Here is a 22,723-nt window from a genome sequence, read left to right on the forward strand (position 1 = left end):
GTAATCTCATGGTAATCACAAAATGAAATGAAAAAGAAAACATTTTACTACAAAAGATCAACTTTAAACAAAGACTGTAATGCAAGAAATGAGGTGAGGGAAAGCTCTAAAATATAAAGAAAACAAAGAGTACAATAACAGAAATAAGCCCCTCCTTATCAGTAGTTACTTTAAATGTAAGTGGATAGAACTCTCCAGTCAAAAGACAGAAATTGGCAGAATGGATAAAAACACATGATCCAACTGTATGCTGCCTACAAGAAACTCACTAGAGATCCAAAGACACAAATAGGTTGAAAGTGAAAGGATGGGAAAAGATATTCCATGGAAAGAGGAACCAAAATAGAGCAGGGGAGTGGCGACACAGACATTATACAAAATACACTTTAACTCAAAAGAGTTTACAAGAGACAAAGAAGGACATTATATATTAATAAAAGATTCAAACAACAAAAAGATATAATAATTATAAACATCATGTACCTAATGATAGACCATCAAAATGTATGAAGCAAAGGCATTCAGTTATGAAGGGAGAAATAGACAGACAGTTCTACAATAATAGTTGGAGACTTCAATACCCACTCACAATAATGGACAGAACAGCCAGATAGAAGACATAAGGAAATACAAGACAGCACAATACATCAACAAGATCTAACAGACATATGCAGATCACTCTACCAAATAACAAAAGAATACACATTCTTCTCTAGCGCACATGGCACATTTTCCAGGATAGAACATATATTAGGACACAAATCATCTTAACAAATTTTTTAAGATATACATCATTCCAAGGGTCTTCTCCAACCACAATGTGATGAAATTAGAAATCAGTACAGTAACCCAGGCATGTGCACTGACTAGGAATCGAACTGGTGAGGGCTCAGTCCACTGAGCCCTCACCAGCCAGGATTATCACCCTTAGTTTTAACATGTAGAAGAATAAGAGAGTGAGAACAGCCACAAGGATTCTGAAGAAGTATGAGTGACCTTGCCCTGGCCTGTTTCTAATGTTCCCAGATTAGTTCACCTCTTGCAAATTTGTTGCACTCAACTCTCCAACACCTCTATGAACTAAATGACTGAGAAATGCTATTTTACTTGTTACTGAGCTTCTTTTAGCATTTCCAAGGTAAAAAGGTTCAGCGTGAGTTAAAATGCCCAGGAACCCCAGTGCAAATCTAAGATTAGGAGTGTGTTGAATTCTTGGGGCTATAGCTTGTGAACTCCCCTTTTAAGTGAGTTACATTGAGACCCAGAGAACACAGGGCTGGAAGGCATGGTTGGACTTAGTTCAATGAGCTGCTGCACCCAAAGCCGTAGGTGTGACTTCTGCCCAGTCCTAAGTCCAGTTTTCTCTTCTAGCCCCTGGAGGAGGGATGGCCGAGCCCTGATGCCTGAATTCCTAAGGCCCTGCTGGAGGAGCTGCAGTGGGTGGACCTTGGGCCAGACATCCTGCCCGCTGCAGGTGAGAAAGGGGGTGAGGTGGGGGCAGGCTCAGAGTCCTCAGGTGTCTGCCTTAGCTGGGGGAGGGATTCACAGGGAGGCAGGAAACACAGGGCTGTAGCCAGCCTTGGCAATGGGATCCACTCACATCCCCACAGAGAAAAAAGAATGTGAGAGGGTGGGACTCAGACATGGCTTTGCCTCTTAGCACCTCTGCATCACTGTCCCCTGCAGAAAACAGTGCTGCCTGTGGGTCAGGAGCCCCTACTCTTCCAGGAGACCCCAGGAAAACAGAGTAAGAAAAGTAGCTGTACAACTGCTCCGAGAACCAACTTTCCCCTCTCTCTCTACTTCTCCATTCTTTCTTTGTTTCTATTTATTGGTTCTTCTTCGTCTTCTTTTCTTTCTTTAGAGAGCAAAATAGTGAAGAGCATCTATTTGTTGTTTCACTTATTTATACATTTATTGGTTGATTCTTGTATGTGCCCTGACCGGGGATCAAACCCATGACCTTGGCATATCAGGACACTGATCTAACCAACTAAGTTATCTGGCCAGGGCCATTCTTTGTTCTTTAAGAGAGGGAAAGAGGAACTGTGGGTACGGGAAGCATATTGGGGGGAGGTCAACAGGGAGGGGGAATGGGGAAAGGGAGGGAGATGATATAGGAATTGGGGATCAAGGTAGGAGGGAATGGAATAGACGGAGAGAGATTGGGAGGAACTGTATGCACAACTAATGGACATAATCTAAAAGAGGGGGACAACTGGAGGGAGGGGGGCCACCGGGTGGAGGGGAGCAGAGGGAAGGGAAATTGGCACAAATGTAATAATTTAATCAATAAAACACATTAAATCATTAAAAAAAAAAAAGTCACTAGACTTTTAATTATTACAGCAACTTTAGGTTTACAGAAAAATTGAGTACAGAGATTTCCATATACTTCCAGCTCCCTTCATGCACCCTCCTCCACTATAGACACACCCACCAGAGTGGCACATTTGTTACAACTGATGAACCTACACTGACACATCATTATCACCCCAAGTCCATAGTTGGCATTAGGGTTCACTCTTGGTGTTGTACATTCTATGTGCTTGGACAACTGTACAATGACATGAATCCACCACTGCAGTATATCGCACAGAGTAGTTTCACTGCCCTAAAACTCCCCTGCACTCTCCCGATTCACCCTTCCCTTCTCACCCCAACCCCTGGCAACCACTGATCTTTTTATTGTCTCCATAGTTTTGCCTCTTCCAAAATGACATAGAGTTGAAATCATACAGTATGTAGCCTTTCCAGATTGGCTTCTTTCCTTCTCCCCTTCTTGTGAGTGGGCCTGCTCATAACTGTCACCATTTCCAGGTTACAAATGAGGACACAACGGCACAGAGAGCTCAGGCGGCCTGCCCACTGTCACACAACCAGTAAGCGGCAGAGCTCAGGTTCGAACTTGGGCCTGGGTTCTTAGCAATTTGGTCCCCTGCATCTGAGCAATGCCCCTGGCATCACGGACTGTTCTCAGCATCCACAAACAAATAGCCCTTCCAGCCCCTTCCTGGAGGCCGGACAGTCCACTGCAAATCCATCAGGCCCTCCACTGGCAGGAGGCCAGACAGTGGGCCACTAGCTGGGGGAGGAGGTAGGGTGGGTCCCCAAAGGGTGAATCCCCGCACATCCCTTGCCAGTGGGCAGAGAGACAACAGGCAGCAGGTTCAGGCCATCTCTTCACAGCTCCTGGCAGCAATCCTGGACTACATGAGGAAGCAGGAGGTGCAGATGGGCGGGGAAGCTGGCCAGGGCCTCAGTGCTGGCTCCCCGGCCGAGCAGATGAAAGCCCTTGTGGACCTGCTGGCTGGAAAGGGCTGTCAGGGCCCCCAGGCCCCACACACCCCTGAGAGGACACCTGATTCCCCACAGGGGCTTCATGACAATGGTAGGTAGGTGGAGGGGTATCCCCAGGCCCTCTCCCCTTCTTTGTCCCCCTCCCAATTCTACCTCTTTTCCCTTCCTTTCACTTGCCCCTCAGTCCTTCCCCTTCCTCTTCCTTTTACCTACCCTAACCAGCCCTCCCCTATGGCCTCCATCCCGCAGACTCAAGGATACAGAGACACCGAGAGACCCTTCTGAGAAGGGCAGGAGGCAGCCTGGAGCTGGGTGGCCCCTCACCCCGGCTGACCAACCTCCTGCTGGTGGAGGGCCTGATGGACTTGCAGCTGAGGGAACACGACTTCACCCAGGTGGAGGCCACACGTGGGAGCTGGCGCTCTGCCAGGACCATCACCCTGAACAGGCTCTTCCTGCCTCTGTCGCGCGTATCCATCCCACCCCGCATCTCCATCACCATTGGGGTGGCTGGTGTGGGCAAGACCACCCTGGTGAGGGACTTTGTCTGCCTCTGGGCCCAGGGACAGGTTGGCAAAGACTTCTCATTGGTGCTGCCTTTGACATTCCGGGATCTCAACATTTATGAAAAGCTCTCTGCCGACAGACTCATCTGCTCCTTCTTTCCACATGTCGGGGAGTCTGGCCTGGAAGGGGCAGCCCTGCCCAAAGTCCTCCTTATCCTGGATGGCCTAGATGAGTGCAAGACTCCTCTGGACTTCTCCAACACCGTGGCCTGCACCGACCCCAAGAAGGAGATACAGACAGACCACCTGGTCACCAACATCATCCGGGGCAACCTCTTCCCAGAAGTCTCTGTCTGGGTCACCTCCCGTCCCAGTGCAGCTGGCCAGATCCCAGGGGGTCTGGTGGACCGGATGACTGAGATCCGGGGCTTTAACGAAGAGGAGATCAAAGAGTGTTTGGAGCAGATGTTCCCTGAGGACCAGGTCCTCCTGGACTGGGTCCTGAGCCAGGTGTGGGCCAACAGGGCCCTGTACCTGATGTGCACCATCCCAGCCTTCTGCCAGCTTGCAGGGTTAGCACTGGGCCACTTGTGCCGCCATAGGCGGGGGCCCCAGGAAACAGAGCTGTGGCCCCCAAAGACTCTGTGTGAACTTTACTCTTGGTACTTCAGGATGGCCCTCAGTGGGGAGGGGCAGGAGAAGGGCAAGGTGAGCCCTCGCATTGAGCAGCTGGCCCACAGTGGCCGTAAGATGGTGGGGACGCTGGGTCGGCTGGCCTTCCATGGGCTTGTCAAGAAGAAGTACGTGTTCTACGAGCCAGACCTGAAGGCGTTTGGTGTGGACCTTGCTCTGCTGCAGAGCACTCTGTGCAGCTGCTTTCTGCAGCGGGAGGAGACCCTGGCCTCCTCAGCAGCCTACTGCTTCACACACTTGTCCCTGCAGGAGTTTGTGGGGGCCGCGTACTACTATAGTGCATCCAAGAGGGCCATCTTTGACCTCTTCACTGAGGGTGGTGTGTCCTGGCCTCGGCTGGGTGTCCTCACACATTTCAGGAGCGCAGCCCAGCGGGCCATGCAGGCTGAGGATGGACGACTGGATGTGTTCCTTCGCTTCCTCTCTGGCCTCTTGTCTCCAAGGGTCAATGCTCTATTGGCTGGCTCCCTGCTGGCCCCGGGTGAGCACCAGGGCTCCCGGGTACCGGTGGCCCAGCTCCTGCAGGGCTGCTTACACCCCGATACAGTAGTCAGTGCGCGGGCAGTCAATGTCCTTCACTGTCTGCATGAGCTGCAGCACACAGAGCTGGCCCGCAGTGTGGAGGAGGCCATGCAGAGTGGGGGCCTGGCCAGGCTGACTGGCCCCCAACACCGAGCCGCCCTGGCCTACCTTCTGCAGGTGTCAGATGCCTGCATCCAGGAGGCCAACCTGTCCCTGTGCCTCAGCCAGGGCGTCCTCCAGAGCTTGTTGCCCCAGCTGCTCTACTGCCAGAGCCTGAGGTGGGTGCCAGGATGGGGTGTGCAGGGTGTGTGGACAGAGGAGAGAGTAGATGACCTGGAAAGAGCTTCCCCTCCACCATGACCCTCTGTGTCAGTGTTCTGGGGCTGCTGTAACCAAGAATAGCAAACTGGGTGGCTTAAAGCAATAGAAATGTATTCTCTCACAATTCTGGAGGACAGAGTCCAAAACCAAGGTATTAGCAGGGCTGTGCTCCCTCCGACCCCTGTAGAGGAGAATCCTTCCTGCCTCTCTGGCTTGTGGTGTTGCTAGTAGTCCTTGGCTTATAATTGCATCACTCCAATCTCTGCCTCCGTGGTCACATGGCCACTTTCTCCATGTCTCTGTCTTCACACAGAGCTTTCCTCACTTGTAAGGACACCAGTCATATGTGGTGACAGGCCCAACTCACTCCAGTATAACCTCATCTTATCTAATTACATCTGCAACCACCCTATTTCGAAATCAGGTCACACTCTTGAGTCGCTGGGGGTTAGAATGCCAACATATCCTTGTGGGGACACAATTCAATCCATAACACCCTGTGAACCATCCCAGTGCTGACAGAAGCCACGTCCACTCACCCTCAGCCCATCCTCTGTTCACTGCTTTGATCTTAGGAGGGGGTCGGGGGAACACCAGGGCCAGGGCCATTCGGACCTGAGAGCAGCTTCCATGTCCTCAGTAGTAGGAGAACTAGTAGAAAGTGTCCCACAGATGCACATGGTGTGTGGGGCTGCTGGGAAGACACACCCCTCTGGATAGGAACCCCAGGGCTTATGCCACTGAGCCTCCCAGTGCACCTTTGTAGAGAAACTCTGTGAGCATGGTTAGTATGCTGTGTGAGATCTCTGGGCCATATGGTGGGAGCTACATTGGGATGGAGAGAAGGGAGAAGATCACAGCCTGTGTGTATGAGTTTAGTGCCCCCTCTTGCTGCCCTGATGCCAGTCAGGGACCTCATTCAACCTGCCTGTGGGCGGTGGGTGGTACCACTCACTATTGCTGTTTCTCCCAACCAGGCTGGACGCCAACCAGTTCCAGGACCCTGTGATGGAGCTGCTGGGCAGCGTGTTGAGTGGAAAGGACTGTCGTATTCAGAGGATCAGGTAACACTGACCCAGGATACTCTGCCAGGGTGCCCACCTGTCTCTCAGGGTCTGAGGCTTCCTTTCCCAGCCTCCTTTCTACTCAACTGGCTAAGTAGTACTGCAAGGAGAGGGGTCTTTGAAACATATGTACATATGTCTAGGATGCAAACTGCTTGTTTCCACCCATTCCAGAAAGTTCCAGAGGCTCAGGTACTTATCTGTAAGAAGAGATAGAGGGTTTGGTGAGGATCAGAGGCTATTGTGGACATTGGAAGCATTTCTCCAAACACTATGTGCTGACATGGTACTAGGTCCAATTTTCTTAAAGTTTCCCCTTAAATAGTGTTCTGGGCAGAGGATTGTATTTTTAAATAAAACATAAATTTTCTCAAAAGTTTTTTAATTAAAAAATTTAAAATGTAAACATTGCATCTTTAATGTAATTAAAGTTTATATGCTGTCTTCAGAAGAGATTTTGAAATCTCTCCGGTGATAATTTCCAAGTTTGAGTAACATCCCGTTTGTAGTTGAAATGATACCGTGACCTGGGGCGGCAGAGGAGGTGCTTTTGGAGAATTAGGGAGGTGAGCGTGGAGAACAGAACCCAGAGGGTAATTTTTCATCCTCATACGATGCTTTGGGGTCTGAAATAATCTTTCTCTGAGGAAAAAAGTGCAGAATGAATCAGGAGCAAAGCAATCATGGAGGACAGTGGTTAGAGTGGGAGGCTCCGTAGGACCTTGTACAGACAGCGCTTGCCTAAGGAAGGTAAGAATGGGGTTACAACATTCTCTACCTGTGAGTTCTCAGGTCCCCATGACCACCCTCAGGTTCAGGACTCAGAAAAGCTGTCATATCTGCAGTTATGGTTCATTACACAGAAAGCGTACAGATTAAAATCTGCAAGGGGAAATGGTGAATGGGGCAGGTCCCAAAAGACCAAACATGAGGTTCTAGCTGTCCCCTCCCAGTGGAGTTGCAGCAATGATTGTGACAACACATACAAAGCACTCCAACCAGGGAAACTCATCCAAGCCTTGGTGCCCAGAGTTTTTAGTGGGGGTCAGTCATGCAGACATGCCTGACCTCCCGCATGCTAACCTTATTCTTCAGCTCCCTCTGAAGTCAAGCGAACTCTGTATGGTCCAAGGTCCCCAACATAAATTGTGACATAAGCTATTCAACAAAACCTAAGGCCTCCAGATAAGCAGAAATATTCTTATCAGGCAGGACATTACAAGGGCTTCAAAGGGTCACCTCCCAGGAGGAGGGTTGGTCAGGGTTAACCCTTTGCGAAACACTGCCTCCTAGAGTCATTGCGAAGCTCTAATGAGTTAATCAAGAAAAGTGCTTAAGAGAGGACAGGCACCGTACAAGGACTGGCTGTTATTAGCAGGACCGTCTTTGTCTTATTAGCCAGAGACAGAAGTACAATTTCTTTAAAAGAAACATGATAATGACAACTTCTCATTATTAATGATTTTTCCTTCATGGGAGCCTTCAGTAAAATAGTCAACTTTCAGTGTTTGGCCTAAAGGAGTCCAGATAGTGCTCAGAAATTTTTCTGAACAAAGCTAAACATTTCCTCTATGACCACATGCTTTTCTTTACCTCTCTGTAACTGGTCCTCAGTACCACATACCTGTGTGAAATGCCCAAGGGATCCTTCACAAAACACGCAAGGCTCATGAAATATTACTTATAAAATATTATAGAAGTCTTGGGGTGAGGGGGTGGACAGAGGCGCTCTATAACCTGAGGACATTTTTATAGAAGGTAATATGGATGGTCTTCAAATGTCTTTAAAGCATCAGAATCTTTTTTTTTTTTAAGTGACATAGCAAGCAGAACTTCAATAAGTCAAATAGACAAAGGGGGAGGAAGCTGCTGGGATTGAAAGAAGAGATGGGGGCCCAGAGTCCAGGCATTCGGCCCCCTCTCTGAGTCCTGTTGGCTCCTGAGGCTTTTCTGTGGGACCCTGGGGACCCTTGGGACCCTTGAAACATGGCTTGAAAGCACTGGGGAATCTAATTGTATCCCATGGGGCTTCCCTGCAGTTTTTAAAAAATAATTTACTTAATTGTTCGTTTGTTTTTATTTTTAGAGAGAGGGGAAAGGAGAAAGAGAGGGAGAGAAACATCACTGCGTGGTTGCCTCTCACTCGCGCCCCCAACTGGGGACCTGACATGCAACCTAGTTATGTGCCTTGACTGGGAATCGAACCAGCGACACTTGGCTTTCAGGCCGACGCTCAATCCACTGAGCCACAGCAGCCAGGGGGCTTCCCCGCAGTTTTAAATGTCTGAGAAACATTGAACTTCATCAGCTACCATTTCTGAAATTGGGTACATGAAGCAACATTAGGTTGATCCACCAGCATATTCTTGGAATTGCCCTTTCAAGGCAGATACAGATGTACTTTTTTAAACTTTAAAGTTAACTCTGTAATAATGCTATAATTTTCCTTTCTTGCATTAGAAAAAGGGCTGGCACCTGTGGTATGCTGGAACTATGAGTTTATGATAGCTGATTTTTAAAAAATTTAATCTATTGATTTTAGAGAGAAAGGAAGAGAGAGAGGAAAGGGTAAGGAGAGGGAGAGAGAGGGCGAGAGGGAGAAGTTTGTTGTTCCTCTTATTTATGCATTCATGGGTTGATTCCTGTACATGCCGAATGGGGATCAAACCCACAACCTTGGTGTATTGGGATGACACTCTAACCAACTGAGCTACCCGGCCAGGGCCTGAGAGCTGACTGTTAAACTTTCAGGAATTTTTGAAAGCTATGAGTGCCTGAAATTGGCTATAGTGGAAGTATTTACACCATAAAAATTGGCCAATGCTACAAATCAGGGTTTTTGTATTTTGGTTTTTCCTGAGAGCCAGTTTTCTGGTGCACCACTGGCTGGGGTCCATTGATAGACTTCTGTGACTGTCCACCCTCTTTCCTGTGTTGTGTAGTAGTCATTGTGCTAGATTCTGGCCAAACTTCCCTGGGACCCTTTGCTAGCGTGCAGGTCTGTCTGCCTACTCTGGTCCTGCCTTGCCTGGTTCAGAGGCTTTCCTGGGCCTGGCATTCTGTTCTAGGGCTCATCTGATCTGCCCCTGTGTCTAGGCCCTGATGATTCTGGTGGGGCTGAGGGGTCTGAATCATGAGCCTGGAGTTGAGGGAGAGGAAATGAGATTTATAGACTTAAAATAACCACTCCTTTTCCTCTCCTTGGGCAGCTTGGCTGAGAATCAGATCAGTAACAAAGGGGCCAAAGCTCTGGCCAGATCCCTTCTCGTCAACAGAAGTCTGACTACTCTAGAGTAAGTACAACACCAAAGGCCAATCTTTCACCATTGGGACAGGGAGCAATTGTGAGACATCTTGTAAAGTCAGTCCCTTGACTCCACTCTCCCCTGGGTGTGTTGGAAGAATAGCTGAGCAAACAAAGTTATGATTCCTGCTCAGCTATTCAGACTCACCCAGGAAGCACCAGAATTTCAGCCCTGAATCTGGTGTTATCATTCTCCTCTCCATACTTGGCCCAACCAAGCCCACTGGTCCATCAGATCCTATTTTCTTCTCTCCTTCACATGGGGCCACCTTCAGAAACTCCTTCCTGGTTTGCCTACATAAAATCTTTGTCCCACTTCCACCAAACATGAAATCCTAAACCCTGATATATTCTGTTCAAGAAGCATAGATTTAAAGGTCAGTGTAACTTCTGTCCCTCCTCTCCTGCCTGGGAACTAGAGGAAAGAGAACGGTTCTTTCTCCTCCTTCCTCCAGCCTCCGCAGTAATACCATCGGACCTCAAGGGGCCAAGGCACTGGCAGATGCTCTGAAGATTAACCGCACTCTGGTCTTTCTGAGGTACGTGCCACCTGCTTCCCCCTACAAAGGGACTAGAAAACCTCCTCAGGTGCCACCCATGGAGTAGGAGGTGATTCAAAATGTGGCCAGTTGGCAAGGAGAATAAAAATTAAAATTAAAATTAAAAAATGTGGCCAGCTCCCTCTCAGTGGATACCACAGGATCTTGTATCCTAAGCAAGTTTCCAGGTTATTGTGCCTGTGTTTACAGCCTGAGCAGGAGATAGAGGAGAGAGGGCGAGGTAGAGGTACATAGAGGTGGAGAGGCAAAGTAATCTATGAGGAAATCACCAAGACCACGGTGTCAGAATGTTCCCCTGAGGTGTTTTTCCAAGACACTGAAAACCCATCCTCCATAAGATTCTTACGGTTTGGTGTAGCTTGCTGTGCTCCTTTTAGGGGCCAGTGGCTATATCCATCGTTAGCTGAATGTGTACCACCATTTTGTCTTGCTTTGCTTTGCTTTCATTTATTTCTACTGAGGTGAAATTCACACAAAATTCACCATTCTGAAGTGTGTAGTTCAATGGCACATAATACATTCACAATAGTGCAACTATCACTTCTATCTAGTTCCAGAATATTTTCAGCACCCTAAATGGAGACCCATCAGCAGTCACTTCTCATTCTCCCCTCCCTTTACCAAACACCAGTCTGCTTTCTGCTCAATAGATTTGCCCATTTTGAATATTTCATATAAATGGAAGCATACAATAAGACCTTTTGTGTCTTCTTTTACTTAATGTGTTTTCAAGGTTATTCACATTTTAGCATCAGTAGTTCGTTTTATTTGGCAATGTGAATAATGTTGCTGTACACATCTGTGTGCACTATTTGAGTACCTTTTAAAATTATTTTGGGTAAATGTCTAGGAGTGGAATTTACTGGTCACATGGTAACTCTGTATTAAACATTTCAAGGAACCACCAGTCTGTTTTCTACAGCAGCCACACCATTTTACATTCCCACCAGCAATGTATGAGGGTTCCAATTTCTCTACATGCTTGCCAACACTTGGGCACTATGACTTTTAACTGTAATTAGGATTATGGATGACCTAGCTACTGTTAACCAGATGTCATGAGCACCTTATCCCCAGCCATCAGGTAAGTGCTCAGAGACCCAGAGAGAAGCCTAAGGCCAGAGCAGAAGAGGGAAGGGCTAACTGTTCCCCAGTTGCTGTGTGGTGGGCACTGAGGGCATATGTGGTCAAAGCCCCCTTTCACTGAGGTCAGCTGCTGCCCCTCCTTGGGCACTGGTGACACTGCGGTGGGGGTTCAGGCCACCATTGGGTGCCTTCGTGTGCTCCATCAGGGACACACCTCTTCCTTGCCTCCACAGCCTCCAGAGTAACAGGATCAGGGATGATGGTGCCAGGTCTATGGCTGAGGCCCTGGGAGCCAACCGGACCCTCTCTGTGCTACAGTGAGTAGACATGCTGGCCATTAAAGAGCCTCCTCTGTAATCACTCATCTCCTCCAGCAGCCTCTCTGCCTGTGTTCTGCAAGGAGGGATGGATAGGGCAAGGTCCCGAGGCTTTCTGACTTGTCTGGATGGCCCCTAGAAAACTTGACGTCCATCGCTTTTCCAGAAGACAGATGTTGGGCAAAAAATTAAAAATAAAGCCTCCTGCCACAAAATCCTCTCCACAAATGTGAGAAAGAATAAAACAGCTTAATTATTTGAATAAGCATTCAGTTAGACTGTACGTGCATCATAGGCAATCCACTGATAAGACTGCAAATACAGAAAGAAATCACACCCTTTCCCATAACAAGCATTACATGCATGTTTCCAAGACAAACAACAACATGTCCCAAGTTAGAGCACTGGACAGCACTGTTTGTCACACAGTTTATCCTAAATTAGCCTGGTACTTGGGGCAGCCATCTGTTTGTTAATAGCCTTTAGCCAAAGGAAAGTTAAAACCTTGTTTCTTCTATCTTTGTGACAAGAATGCACTTACAGCTTGGAGCCTGTACTGCCTTCTTTGATGTGTACATTTCAAAGAGATGGCTCTAAGGCCCTTACAGAAGACACTCCAAGACTATAAACCATGACAAGAGGTTTCTGTTTAGCTTTTACAAATATCTGCATACTTCTCAAAAGGACACGGAAAGGATTTACAATTGCAACAAGAAAATACACTAAAAAAAGGGAGAAGAATGTCTCTTTCTCTTTTGGAACCAGGGAAGATTCCCTTTGTCTTAGATTGTATTTAGCCTCACACAGAAGAGGTGCTGCCCTTCTGGGATGAGCACAGGGATTCTCCTGTAACATCCTCTCCTCCAGATTTAGTATAAGAGGAAGTAGCTTTTGGAGAAGAGGAACCTAAGTGGAGGAGGGGCTGCCCTAGGGAAGACTGTAGGGTTGGGAGACATGCTGCTGGTTGGTCTACATGGAGGCAGACTGTTGAGTGTTGAGAAGGTTGGTCCGGTAAGGGACCAGTGGTACTTGTACGTGGAAGTCCCCACTCAGGAAGTTGCTGGATATTATCAGTGTCTACTGATAACTGCTTTCCAGTTTTTGACAAGGGAGGGCCTCGCTGTCCTTGCCTCTTACTCTCTATATAATGTCACTCTCTTGGCATCAGTTCAGCAACAATCAGCAGACCTTTCCTGGAGGCCCATCCCCCTAGGCTGTGATACATGGATATGGCACTCAGCACTCAGTAGTCTCTGACCTTTCACCTTGAATCAGAGTATCTTTGGCCTGGGAATGGCTGTGACCAGCTTTGCTGAAGGACCCTTCTCCTCTCTCACAGCCTGCAGAAGAACACCATCGGGCCCAGGGGAGCCCAGCAGATGGCAGATGCCATGAAGCAGAACAGGAGTCTGAAGGAGCTCATGTGAGAAATGCAGAAGGGCCAAATCGGTCTCCTCAGTGACTAAGACAATGCCCGGCCCATCATAAATATTTGTGAGCATGGGGATGGATGAATGGATGGAGGGATGGGTACATGGATGGATGGATGGATGGATGGTTGGATAGACTGGTAGATGAGTGGATAGATGGGTGGATAGATGAATGGATGAGTGTGTGAGTGGATGGGTGGATGACTATGTTGGTGCAGGATAGCTGGCTTTGGACTCCAAAGCATTGTATCAGGAGAATGGAGACCTAGCTTCCCAGGATTGCTTGAGCCACAACTGTCTCAGGCTCATATTTAGCGCTTTCTTGGCTGGCAGAAGAAAATAGCATTTCCTAGCCACCTTCACATAAAGTATCACAAATACTTCTCACTAAGGGTTGGTCCTGTCCCCTAGACCCTACCACCTGCCAGGGAGCCAAGAAAGACTTTGCTACATTGATCTCTTACAGAGGGCAGGAAGTTACTTACAGAGGCCACTGGCCAGCCAGCCTCAAGCAGGAGAAACTGTATACTGGCACCCTTCAGACAACAGAGACAGCCCTCCCCTAGACCCTGATTTCTAGGCCCTCCCTGGTCCAGATGCTCCAAAAGGCTGGCTTACCCATGTCCCATCTCTAACAGGTTCTCCAGTAACAGCGTTGGTGATGACGGTGCCAAGGCCCTGGCTGAGGCCCTGAAGGTGAACCAGGGCCTGGAAAGCCTGGCGTGAGTCTGCCTGACCACCCTCCACGGTGGCTGCGGGCAGAGGGTGACTCCCCACTGTCCCACTCAGGTTCCCCATCCAGTAGGTGGGTGGGTCCTGGAGGAGGGCTGTCCATGAGGGCCACTTCCCTGCTAGAACTCAACCAACCACCAACCCTGAGCATACTATGATCTACCCTACCTGTTCCATCCTACCACATCAGCTCCATTTCCCTGGACAGTAGGGGTTGGTGTTGGTTCCAGTGTTTTCAGAATGACAACAACCACTGAGAGCCCTTTAGAAGCTGGTGCAGATAGCTAAAAAGGGGGTCAGTGGCAGTGGCCTTGGTGTGAGGTCGGGAAGCTTGGCACTGCGCCCTCCATACACACTGGGAAGACTCAACTGTTCTGCTTTCTCTGTGGGCTGCAGACACAACACATGCCCCCTCTCAAAGGCCATTTGGAGCCACCCACACTGAGGCAGAGTGTAAACTCCAGGACTGGTTGTGCTAGACCCACTGGCCCTGACCTGTCAGGGGCTGGAATGTGGGGGATGGGAGAGGAAAGAGGGATGATGAAGAGAGAAATGTGAGGTGGCACCTGCCCCAGGGATCCCCCAACTACCTGTTGAACTCAGTGCTTCAGCTGGACTGATGGCTCCCTCTGGGTCCTGAGACGCTACACCAAGTGTGCCCTCTCTTCTGTCTGCAGCCTGCAGAGCAATTCCATCAGTGACGCAGGAGTGGCAGCGCTGATGGGGGCCCTCTGCACTAACCAAAGCCTCCTCAGCCTCAAGTAAGTCCCAGCTACCCTCTCCAAATAGGTGTCCCTTTAGCCGGGGGTCTAAAGGGACTTTGGAACTTGGAAGGAAAGGCTGGCAATTGGAAGCCTATACCTAATCTCGTGGGCTGGTTATGGTGAAGACCTACGGTTAGGCAGCTTGCTTCTGGAGCTGACATCCTGTACGCTTCCTGCTTTTGGGAGGACACGGGCAGCTGTGTCCCTCAGCTGCCAGCTCTGCTGCTCCCTGCCCATACACAAGTCCTTTGGGCAGCCAAGTGTGCATGCCTGCCCTTCACAGCTCTGAGATCCCATTGTCTTATCCTCTTTCCACTGTTGACAGTCCTAAAGGGAGACACTTGGCTGCCTAGCCACCAGAACCTGGGCTTGTTGGAGGCACACACTGCACACAGATCGCTCAGGAAGGCCAGGCTGCACCAGAGGTTTCTCTGGTTCTAAAAGCCTGAACACCTGGGCTTGTGTCCCCCAGAGGCCTCATCTGCCTGGTCAGCAGCTCAGGGCCTTCTCTTTCCTCAGCCTGCGAGAAAACTCCATCAGCGCAGAGGGAGCCCGGGATCTGGCTCGAGCTCTCTGCACCAACAGCACCCTGAAGAACCTGGAGTACGTGAGTTGGGGGGCAGGTTGTGCTTCCTAAGGCTCCTTTATGCAAGGGCCTTGCCCACACAGAGCACAGGGACTGATGGGCCAGGCCCTCGTCACTGTTTCCATCACAAAAGGCTGAAGAAGGACCTGGCTGAGAGGAGGTAGCCAGAGACTTGGCCCCTGGTGGCAACCCTGACACAAGTTCCCCACTCTCACGTCATAAAATACATGACAACGAAATTAGTGGTGACTCTCTGCCTGCCCCCACTCTTGTCCCATAGCGATGGACAAGCACATGGAAGGGGCAACGTCATGAGGGACAGCACAGTACAAGGATTAGGAGTGACTCCCTGGGTACCTCTGCCATCTCCTGGTGGGTGACTTGTCATGGAACCTCACCAAGCTGAGCCTGGTCCCACTCTCCATGTGGTTGTCGGGATTCGTTGCAACAGTCCAGGGCATGTGCCTGGCACAGGCAAACGCTCCATAAGTGGAGCTGATGCAGTCCTTGGGTTGGAGAAGAGCAGTCTGGATTCCCTGAAGAGCAAGGACAGGGGACACCATGGTCGGCTTCTGCTCACTTGCCCCCATTCCCTTCCTCCCAGCCTGACAGCCAACCTCCTCCATGACGAGGGTGCCCAGGCCATCGCAGTGGCAGTGAGAGAAAACCACACCCTCATGTCCCTTCAGTAAGTCCTCGGTGCCCCCCACCCGACCCCATCCCCTGCACAGAGCTGCAGGGCTACACCCAGACCAACTGATTCAGGAGACCAAGTCCAACTTGGGCACCCCCCTACCTGGTCTCTGGGGCCTCCAGCAGGCTGCAAGTCATCACTTATAGAGGCCACCAGCCCTGCACCCTGCTCTGCTCCCTGAGGTTGATCCATGGAGAGGCCAATGGTGGGAGGTGGGTACCCATGGCTGTGCTTCTATGCCAGGTGCTTTACGCAGGGGCCATCTGGAGTCTTTTTTTGAGCCTGTCCCTGTGCTCACCTCTAACCAGAGAGTAAACGCTGACTCCTTGGGCCTAAGGCTGAGGAGGGTTGCCGGAGTTCTGCCCATCAGTGGTCCCAGAAACCTCCCTACAAGGATGGCATCCTCTGGTGTCAGACTTTCCTGGGAAGAGACCCCCTTTCTGGAGCCCCAGGACCTCCTGGGCTGCCGTGGGTCATGTAGTCATGTGGTCTGTGTCTGCCTAGCCTGCAGTGGAACTTCATCCAGGCCGGCGCCGCCAAGGCCCTGGGACAAGCACTACAGTTCAACAGGAGCCTGATCAGCCTCGAGTAAGTGGGGCCTCCATGGAGGCCATGGGAGCAAGGGAATCTGAAATCTCAGTGCCCACCTGGTGCAGGGCTCATGCCTCAGTGCACAGCCTCCTCTGCCCCAAGGTCAGCGGGCATGTTTCCAACCTCATCTGCTTAAAAAAAAAATAACAGCTTTATTGAGAAATAATCTGACCATTTAAGATGTATAATTCACTGGTTTCTAGTATATTCACAGTTACGCAGCCATCACTACAATCAAATTTAGAACATTTCTAAAGAAAACCTACATCTATCAGCAGTTACTCCCCATTCTCCTTTGCCCTAGGCAACCACAAATTTACTGTCTCAAAGAATTTACCTATCCTTGACATTTCATATAAATGAAATTATACAATATGTGGTCTTTTGTGACTGGCAACTTTCACTTAATGTTTTCAAGGTTCATCCACGTCGTAGCATGTGTCAGTACTTCATTCCCTTTTTATAGCTGAATAATATACCATTGTATGGATAAAACCACATTCACTTTATCCTTTCATCTGTTGTTGGTCATCTGGGTTGTTTCCACTCTTCGGTTATAATGAATAATGCTGCTATGAACATCCACGTACAAGTTTCTGTGTGGGTGTATGCTTTCAGTTCTCTCTGTATACAGCTGGGAATGCAATCGCTTACTCAAATGGTAACTCTGTTTAACCTTTGAGTCTCATCTGCCTGCTTCTGACACTGACTACTTCTCTCTCAGCTTCCAGGATATCCCATTTCTGTTTGACTCAATATACTGGTGTTCCTCAGGGTTCTGTCCCAGGCCATCGACCATTGAATGACACCTTTTCTGGAAGCTCTCCTCTCATAGGCTTAAGCACCCTGATGGCCCCACATCTATATCCCAGACCTCTCTCCTGAGCTCCAGACCCATGTGTCCACTACCCACTCCATCCCTTCCCTTGGGTGCCTCACTGGTACTTCAAAATGCCCAAATGATCTACCCCACAAACCTGTTTCTTGACTCCCCATTATATGAACAGAACCAGACAACCAACTGTGAGAAGTGGAAATATTGTCTTTGCTCTTTTCATTTCCAAGTCCTGTTGATTCTCTTCCCAATGCGCCTCTCCTCCCATAGCTACTGTCCAGGCCACCAGCACCACTCCCCTGCATCATTGCACAGCCTCCACATCCAGTGCATCCTCTGGTGGCGATGATCTTTCCAAAATACAAATCTGTCCCTGTCCTGGTGAGATGTTTCAATGGTACCCAGCACCTACTGAGTGGAGTCTGACCTTTCTGTGTCACACTCCAGAAACTTGGCTCAATTTCTTTGGGTTCCTTAGATGTGACAGGCCCTCTTCTCCATTTTGGTTCAGACCTATTTCTCTGGGCAGCTTCTGGGACCACACTGAAGCTTGCACTTGACCTATAGTGACTGCTCATTTAATCATGTCTCCCCACCTGGGTTCCAAGAAGGCAGAATTGGCCTTGCTAGTACACAATACACAATCAAATGTCTTTTAAATTAGTAATGCCAGATAGTAAGAATAGCCAAATGATACAGGGCTTTTAGTTTTCTAGTTGGCTTTGAAAAGCATATCCTTTTTTGTCCCAAGCCCTGTTGATAGTGCTTCCATGTGTCCCTTTTTCTTGTTTGCCTCTGATGGTCTAGACGTTTGCAGATTCCAGACACCTCTGCATGTTAATTAGAAGGCCATGGGGCTACAGGGTTGCCCTGTGTGGATAGTCTATGGTGTGTATGGTCTGAATTAAAAAGAAGGTCCAAACTCAGCACCACATGCTATAGAGCTGGCCCTGTGCCTTGTGTGCCCAGGGTTCACTCTCTGTGTTCAGTTTACAGGAGAACGCCATTGGGGACGAAGGCGCCCGTGCAGTGGCCAGTGCACTGAAGGCAAATACAGCCCTCACTGCTCTCTAGTAAGTCCTGATGTGCATGACAACCCAGGAAGTCAGCCCTTCACCATCCTTTCATATGCAAAATCCATTACTGTTTCCAAGTAAAGTATGTTTGATTTTCCTAATATTAGCAATCAGACAGAAAAAGGATGTCCAGATCATCCCTGCTCCTACAGTTCTAACAAGTAAGATTTAGGGATACAAGAAGTGTTCTCCTCCAAACTCTCTAGGAGACTACCTCTACTTCCTATATCTGTAGTATCTAGATATGTCCTAGGCAGCAGACAGTATAAGTGGAAGATGCAGCATCCTTTGGACAGATCACAGGTGAAAAATTTTCAGTGCTATTTCACCACTTTCAGCCCTAAGGGTGGTGAAAATGAAGGGCAACTATGAATGGAAGCTGGGTCCAGGCTGGAGAGGCCTGGCCTGTCTGACCTGTGCACGTTAACAGCATTTCCTCTTACAGCCTCCAGGTGGCCTCCATTGGTGTGCCAGGGGCCCAGGCACTGGGGGAGGCCCTAGTTGTGAACAGAACCTTGGAGATTCTCGAGTAAGTATTCCAGTCCCCAGCTACAGTCTCTAGCCCAACAAAATCAAGCTGTTGATTCAAGATGAATAGATATGGAGAAAAAAATGTCAATTTACATGAAACTCACACATCATTTAAATATCTTCACTTAGATCAAGCATGCCCCCAGCATCCTCATTCCTACTTCACCACTTTTCCCTGGGAATCTCTGTTGTTGGCCCCCCATTTCTTAAGTACCTGCTCTTCTTGATCTTGCTGAACATGTCCCAAAGCCCTGTTTAAAGGGTCCTTGGGGTGGTCCGTGTCCACTTATGTCAGTCTTTGAGATCCAGAAAATTGGGGCCTCAAGCACTGCGGGGCTTTTAGGCATGTCCAGGTCATCTCTGTTTCTGTGGTTCTGTGATGCTGAGTACACAAAGGCTGCTAGATGGAGTGCTACCTCTCCTGTCTCGACCCAGCTCTCTTTGGAGTGAAAAAGGAGAATGAAGACTCCAACAAAATACCTGGTTTGGGTCAGCTCACCCCCTCCTGTGTGTCCTGCTGCTACCCAGAGCTGAATTCCATTCTGTGCCTTGGAGGAAGGAAGGAGCAACCTAATACCCCATGGTTTCTGACCCCACGCTCATCTGAAAAGGTATCGTTTTCACCTCCTAGCTCTCACTGTGCCTCACAACTCCTGCCTTTTCTTACAGTTTAAGAGGAAATGCCATTGGGGTGGCTGGAGCCAAAGCCTTGGCAAATGCGCTGAAGGTCAACTCAAGCCTGCGAAGACTCAAGTGAGTGGTTGTAGAGCCTATCTGCACCCCAGAGTAGATGACTTCTCTGCTGGAACCTTCCGCATGGGATAAGATGCTCTTGATTTCCTCTGTTGCTGCTTCCTTCTGAAGAGAAATAGTTCAAATCATTCTGGTTTCTATAGTCTATATTGTGGATGGCTTTGTGCATTCTGCCTTGCTTATGTCAGAGGTAAATCACTTAACATCTGCATTTTGGGTTTTATATCCTCCAAGGCATTTGGATAGGACAACTGGCTCCATGTAGACTCTGGTCTCAGGGTTAAATGCCACCTTGATGTTGGTATGCCACCTGTGGACAAATCAGCTCCAGAATGGCCCCCAAAGATAATGCGGTGCTGCTTCCTGGGATATATTCTTCTGTCCTGAATGGCTCACTGTGGTGTCTCTATCTTTTCTCTGTCTAGTCTTCAAGAGAATTCCTTGGGGATGGATGGGGTGATATGCATTGCCACTGCACTGTCTGGAAACCACAGCATCCAGCATATCAAGTGAGTGGGGCTTGGCAGTTTCTGCCCTTTCCTGCCATTCTTGCTCACCTTTAGAACTAACTATAGGTCAGGTCCTACCTCTGCCCGATTCTCAAAGCCAGCTGACTCCCAGACCCCTCAGCAACTCTGGGGAAATACTCTGTCTAAGAGAAAGCCATTCAGAGCCTTTTCCATGAGAGGAATCCTGGAAGCACAAAGGTTGCACCCAGAGTTCTGCATTTTATGTGGTGACCATCTGCTAGTTACTAGCCCTTTAGCCAGTTTTTCAATTTGTCCTAATCCTTCTCTTCTAGTCTCCAGGGAAATCACATCGGGGAATCTGGTGCCAGGATGATCTCAGAGGCTATCAAGACAAATGCTCCCTTGTGCGCTGTTGAAATGTGAGCAAAACAAGATCCTGGTGGACTGGGCAGGAGGATGCCCAGAGACACAGCTGGAAGCCTTCAAACAAAATGACCATTTTCCAGGGTGATTTCCTGTGATTTGGGAATGACACTGACCCAACAGGCAAGCTGGTATCCTGCAAAGAGGCAGGAAAGAGGCTGCCAAAGGAGGTCACGAGCACCTACCTCTCCTGGTCCAGGGTCAGTCTAGGAAGGAATAAGATGGACACTCTGCTATCGCACACAGAGGAAAGGGTCTTCCACCAAGGGACCCAGGACTTATGCCTAAAGCTCAGCAAGAAGGTGGTCTGAGCTTATTCATACCCTGAGGTCTTCATGTGTCCCCTACTTTTAAATGATTACTGCCTTTTCCCACTCACCTGGTTAAACAGAGAGGACCTTTCTTTTCTTAAGAAGAAAAATTTAGGAGTACGACCCTTAGAGATATATGGAAAACCACGGGATTTTTTGGAAGAGAAATAAAGGCTTTAATTATAGAATTCTGGAGGCAGAGACCAAAAAAACAAACAAAAAAAACTTTCCCAAGGTTTTCACCATTTTTATCCATTACAAAATCTCTCACAGGCATGGAGTCTGGCACACTGGTTATCAATAACATGTTAAATGTTGATGCCTTAATAATGTTATTATATATTGGGTTTCCAAACCACTACTTTGGCTCCAGCTTTACTCTGAAGGCAAGGCAAGCCGAACTTCCATGTGGCATACATTCTCTCAGATGTCTTTGTTGAAAGGAAAAAGATCCCAAATGGACACTACAGCTCTCATCAACCTAAAAAAAAATTTTTAATTAAAAAAATAAAAACAAACAAGGAAAATACTTATAAAGATTATAAAGTAATCATCATTTAAAAATTTGAACAGGAAGCAATGTTACTCAAAATGTTTCTTTAAAAATGAGTATTCAGGCAAGAATCAACAATGCATACTAAAGTCATGGATGAAAGCCAACTGAGGAAGAAGATATCCATGAAGTCTCAAAATATCCCACGGTGGGTATTTAAAAGGCACCTTAAAGAAATTTTACACATGGTGCTTTAACAAAGTGATTAAACTTAATGCCACCAATAACGGGACAAATGGGCATTAGGGGCTCTGATGTGATGCACTCAGGACATATTGCTAATGTAGTATTCTTGCCAACAGAGAAGGAAAACTCTGACTCCAAAAAACCTCCGCTGCCTTGCGGCATACCTCTTCAGGGGAAAGGCTAAGGGAGTAAACCCCGACAGAAAATCCGGAGCCGGAGTCCCTAAGGCGGTTTGACGTTGTAGTCAACACCGGCAACTCCTGCGGCGCACCTGAAGCCAAGCTGTATTGACTCCGTCTTTCCCTTGGACCATTCAGCTGCGAAGAGAGGGGGGGTCTGCTGCATGGGCAACAGCAGACCCTCCATATCACCCTGCCCAGGCTCTGTAGCTTCAGCTTCACTGGAGAGGACACTCCAGCGTCATCGCAAGATGTCGATTCAACACGGGAGGAGACAGATACCGTGTCACTCCCGAGTCGGACTGCACAGCCATTCTCGGCGGTGCAGATAGACTCTTAAGAAGCTACACCATTGTCTCTCGAGACGGACGGCTGCCGACGATTCTTGCCAAGAAGGTTTACTTGAATCTAATCATGAGGGAACAATCTGACAAAATCAGAATTGAGGGGCATTCTGCAAAAAAACTTGCCTGAAATGTCAATGTCATGAAAAATAAGAAAGGCTGGGGACTGTTTTAAATTGAAGGAGACTAAAGAGACATAACAATTTAAGGCAAGATCTTTGATTGGCTCCTAGACTGGAAGAAAAAAAATCAACCATTATTTGGAAATTGGAGGCATTTGAACATGGGTCATGCGTAGTACATATCTATTGGATTACTGTTTTTAAGACATTTTTGCTGGGTATTGACAGTTTTTCTTTCAGTACTTTCAAAATGTTTCTATATACTGTCTTCTGGTTTGCACTGTTTGTGGCTGGATTGAGAACTCGACAGAAAAAGAGTTGCAGTGGCTAAATGTTGAAGAAAGCTGTGCCATGTAGGAACCTAGCCCTGGAGAAATCTCAGGGGCTGAAGCAGTGGAGTAAGAGTGTGCTCTTCAGGGACTTTGAGAGCAAGTCACACTAGAATTGGAAGGAAAGCCTCTGCTTTCTCT

The 22,723-nt window shown here is 48.4% G+C and overlaps 1 protein-coding gene across 1 annotated transcript; it reads left to right on the forward strand.

Annotated features, from left to right (window-relative positions):
• The first annotated feature begins 1,375 nt into the window (after positions 1-1,375).
• NLRC3 (NLR family CARD domain containing 3) lies at positions 1,376-21,715 on the forward strand. Its single transcript, XM_090277126.1, has 18 exons — positions 1,376-1,474; positions 3,190-3,391; positions 3,550-5,299; positions 6,320-6,406; positions 9,616-9,699; positions 10,166-10,249; positions 11,590-11,673; positions 13,013-13,096; positions 13,742-13,825; positions 14,513-14,596; positions 15,119-15,202; positions 15,790-15,873; positions 16,384-16,467; positions 18,295-18,378; positions 18,827-18,910; positions 19,582-19,665; positions 20,091-20,174; positions 20,468-21,715. The coding sequence occupies exons 1-18, from the start codon at positions 1,400-1,402 to the stop codon at positions 20,556-20,558; spliced, it is 3,297 nt and encodes a 1,098-aa protein (XP_090133252.1). The 5' UTR covers positions 1,376-1,399; the 3' UTR covers positions 20,559-21,715.
• Positions 21,716-22,723: the final 1,008 nt, after the last annotated feature.

Source organism: Furipterus horrens, unplaced genomic scaffold (assembly GCF_987537825.1).
Source record: "Furipterus horrens unplaced genomic scaffold, mFurHor1.1.pri manual_scaffold_5, whole genome shotgun sequence".
In the NCBI taxonomy this organism is placed as follows: domain Eukaryota; kingdom Metazoa; phylum Chordata; class Mammalia; order Chiroptera; family Furipteridae; genus Furipterus; species Furipterus horrens.

Coding starts and splice junctions, on each gene's coding strand:
- NLRC3 (XM_090277126.1), top strand. CDS start 1,400: ATGCCTGAATTCCTAAGGCCCTGCTGGAGGAGCTGCAGTGGGTGGACC. Junction 10,250..11,589: donor CGCACTCTGGTCTTTCTGAG/GTACGTGCCACC, acceptor TTGCCTCCACAG/CCTCCAGAGTAACAGGATCA. Junction 11,674..13,012: donor CGGACCCTCTCTGTGCTACA/GTGAGTAGACAT, acceptor CCTCTCTCACAG/CCTGCAGAAGAACACCATCG.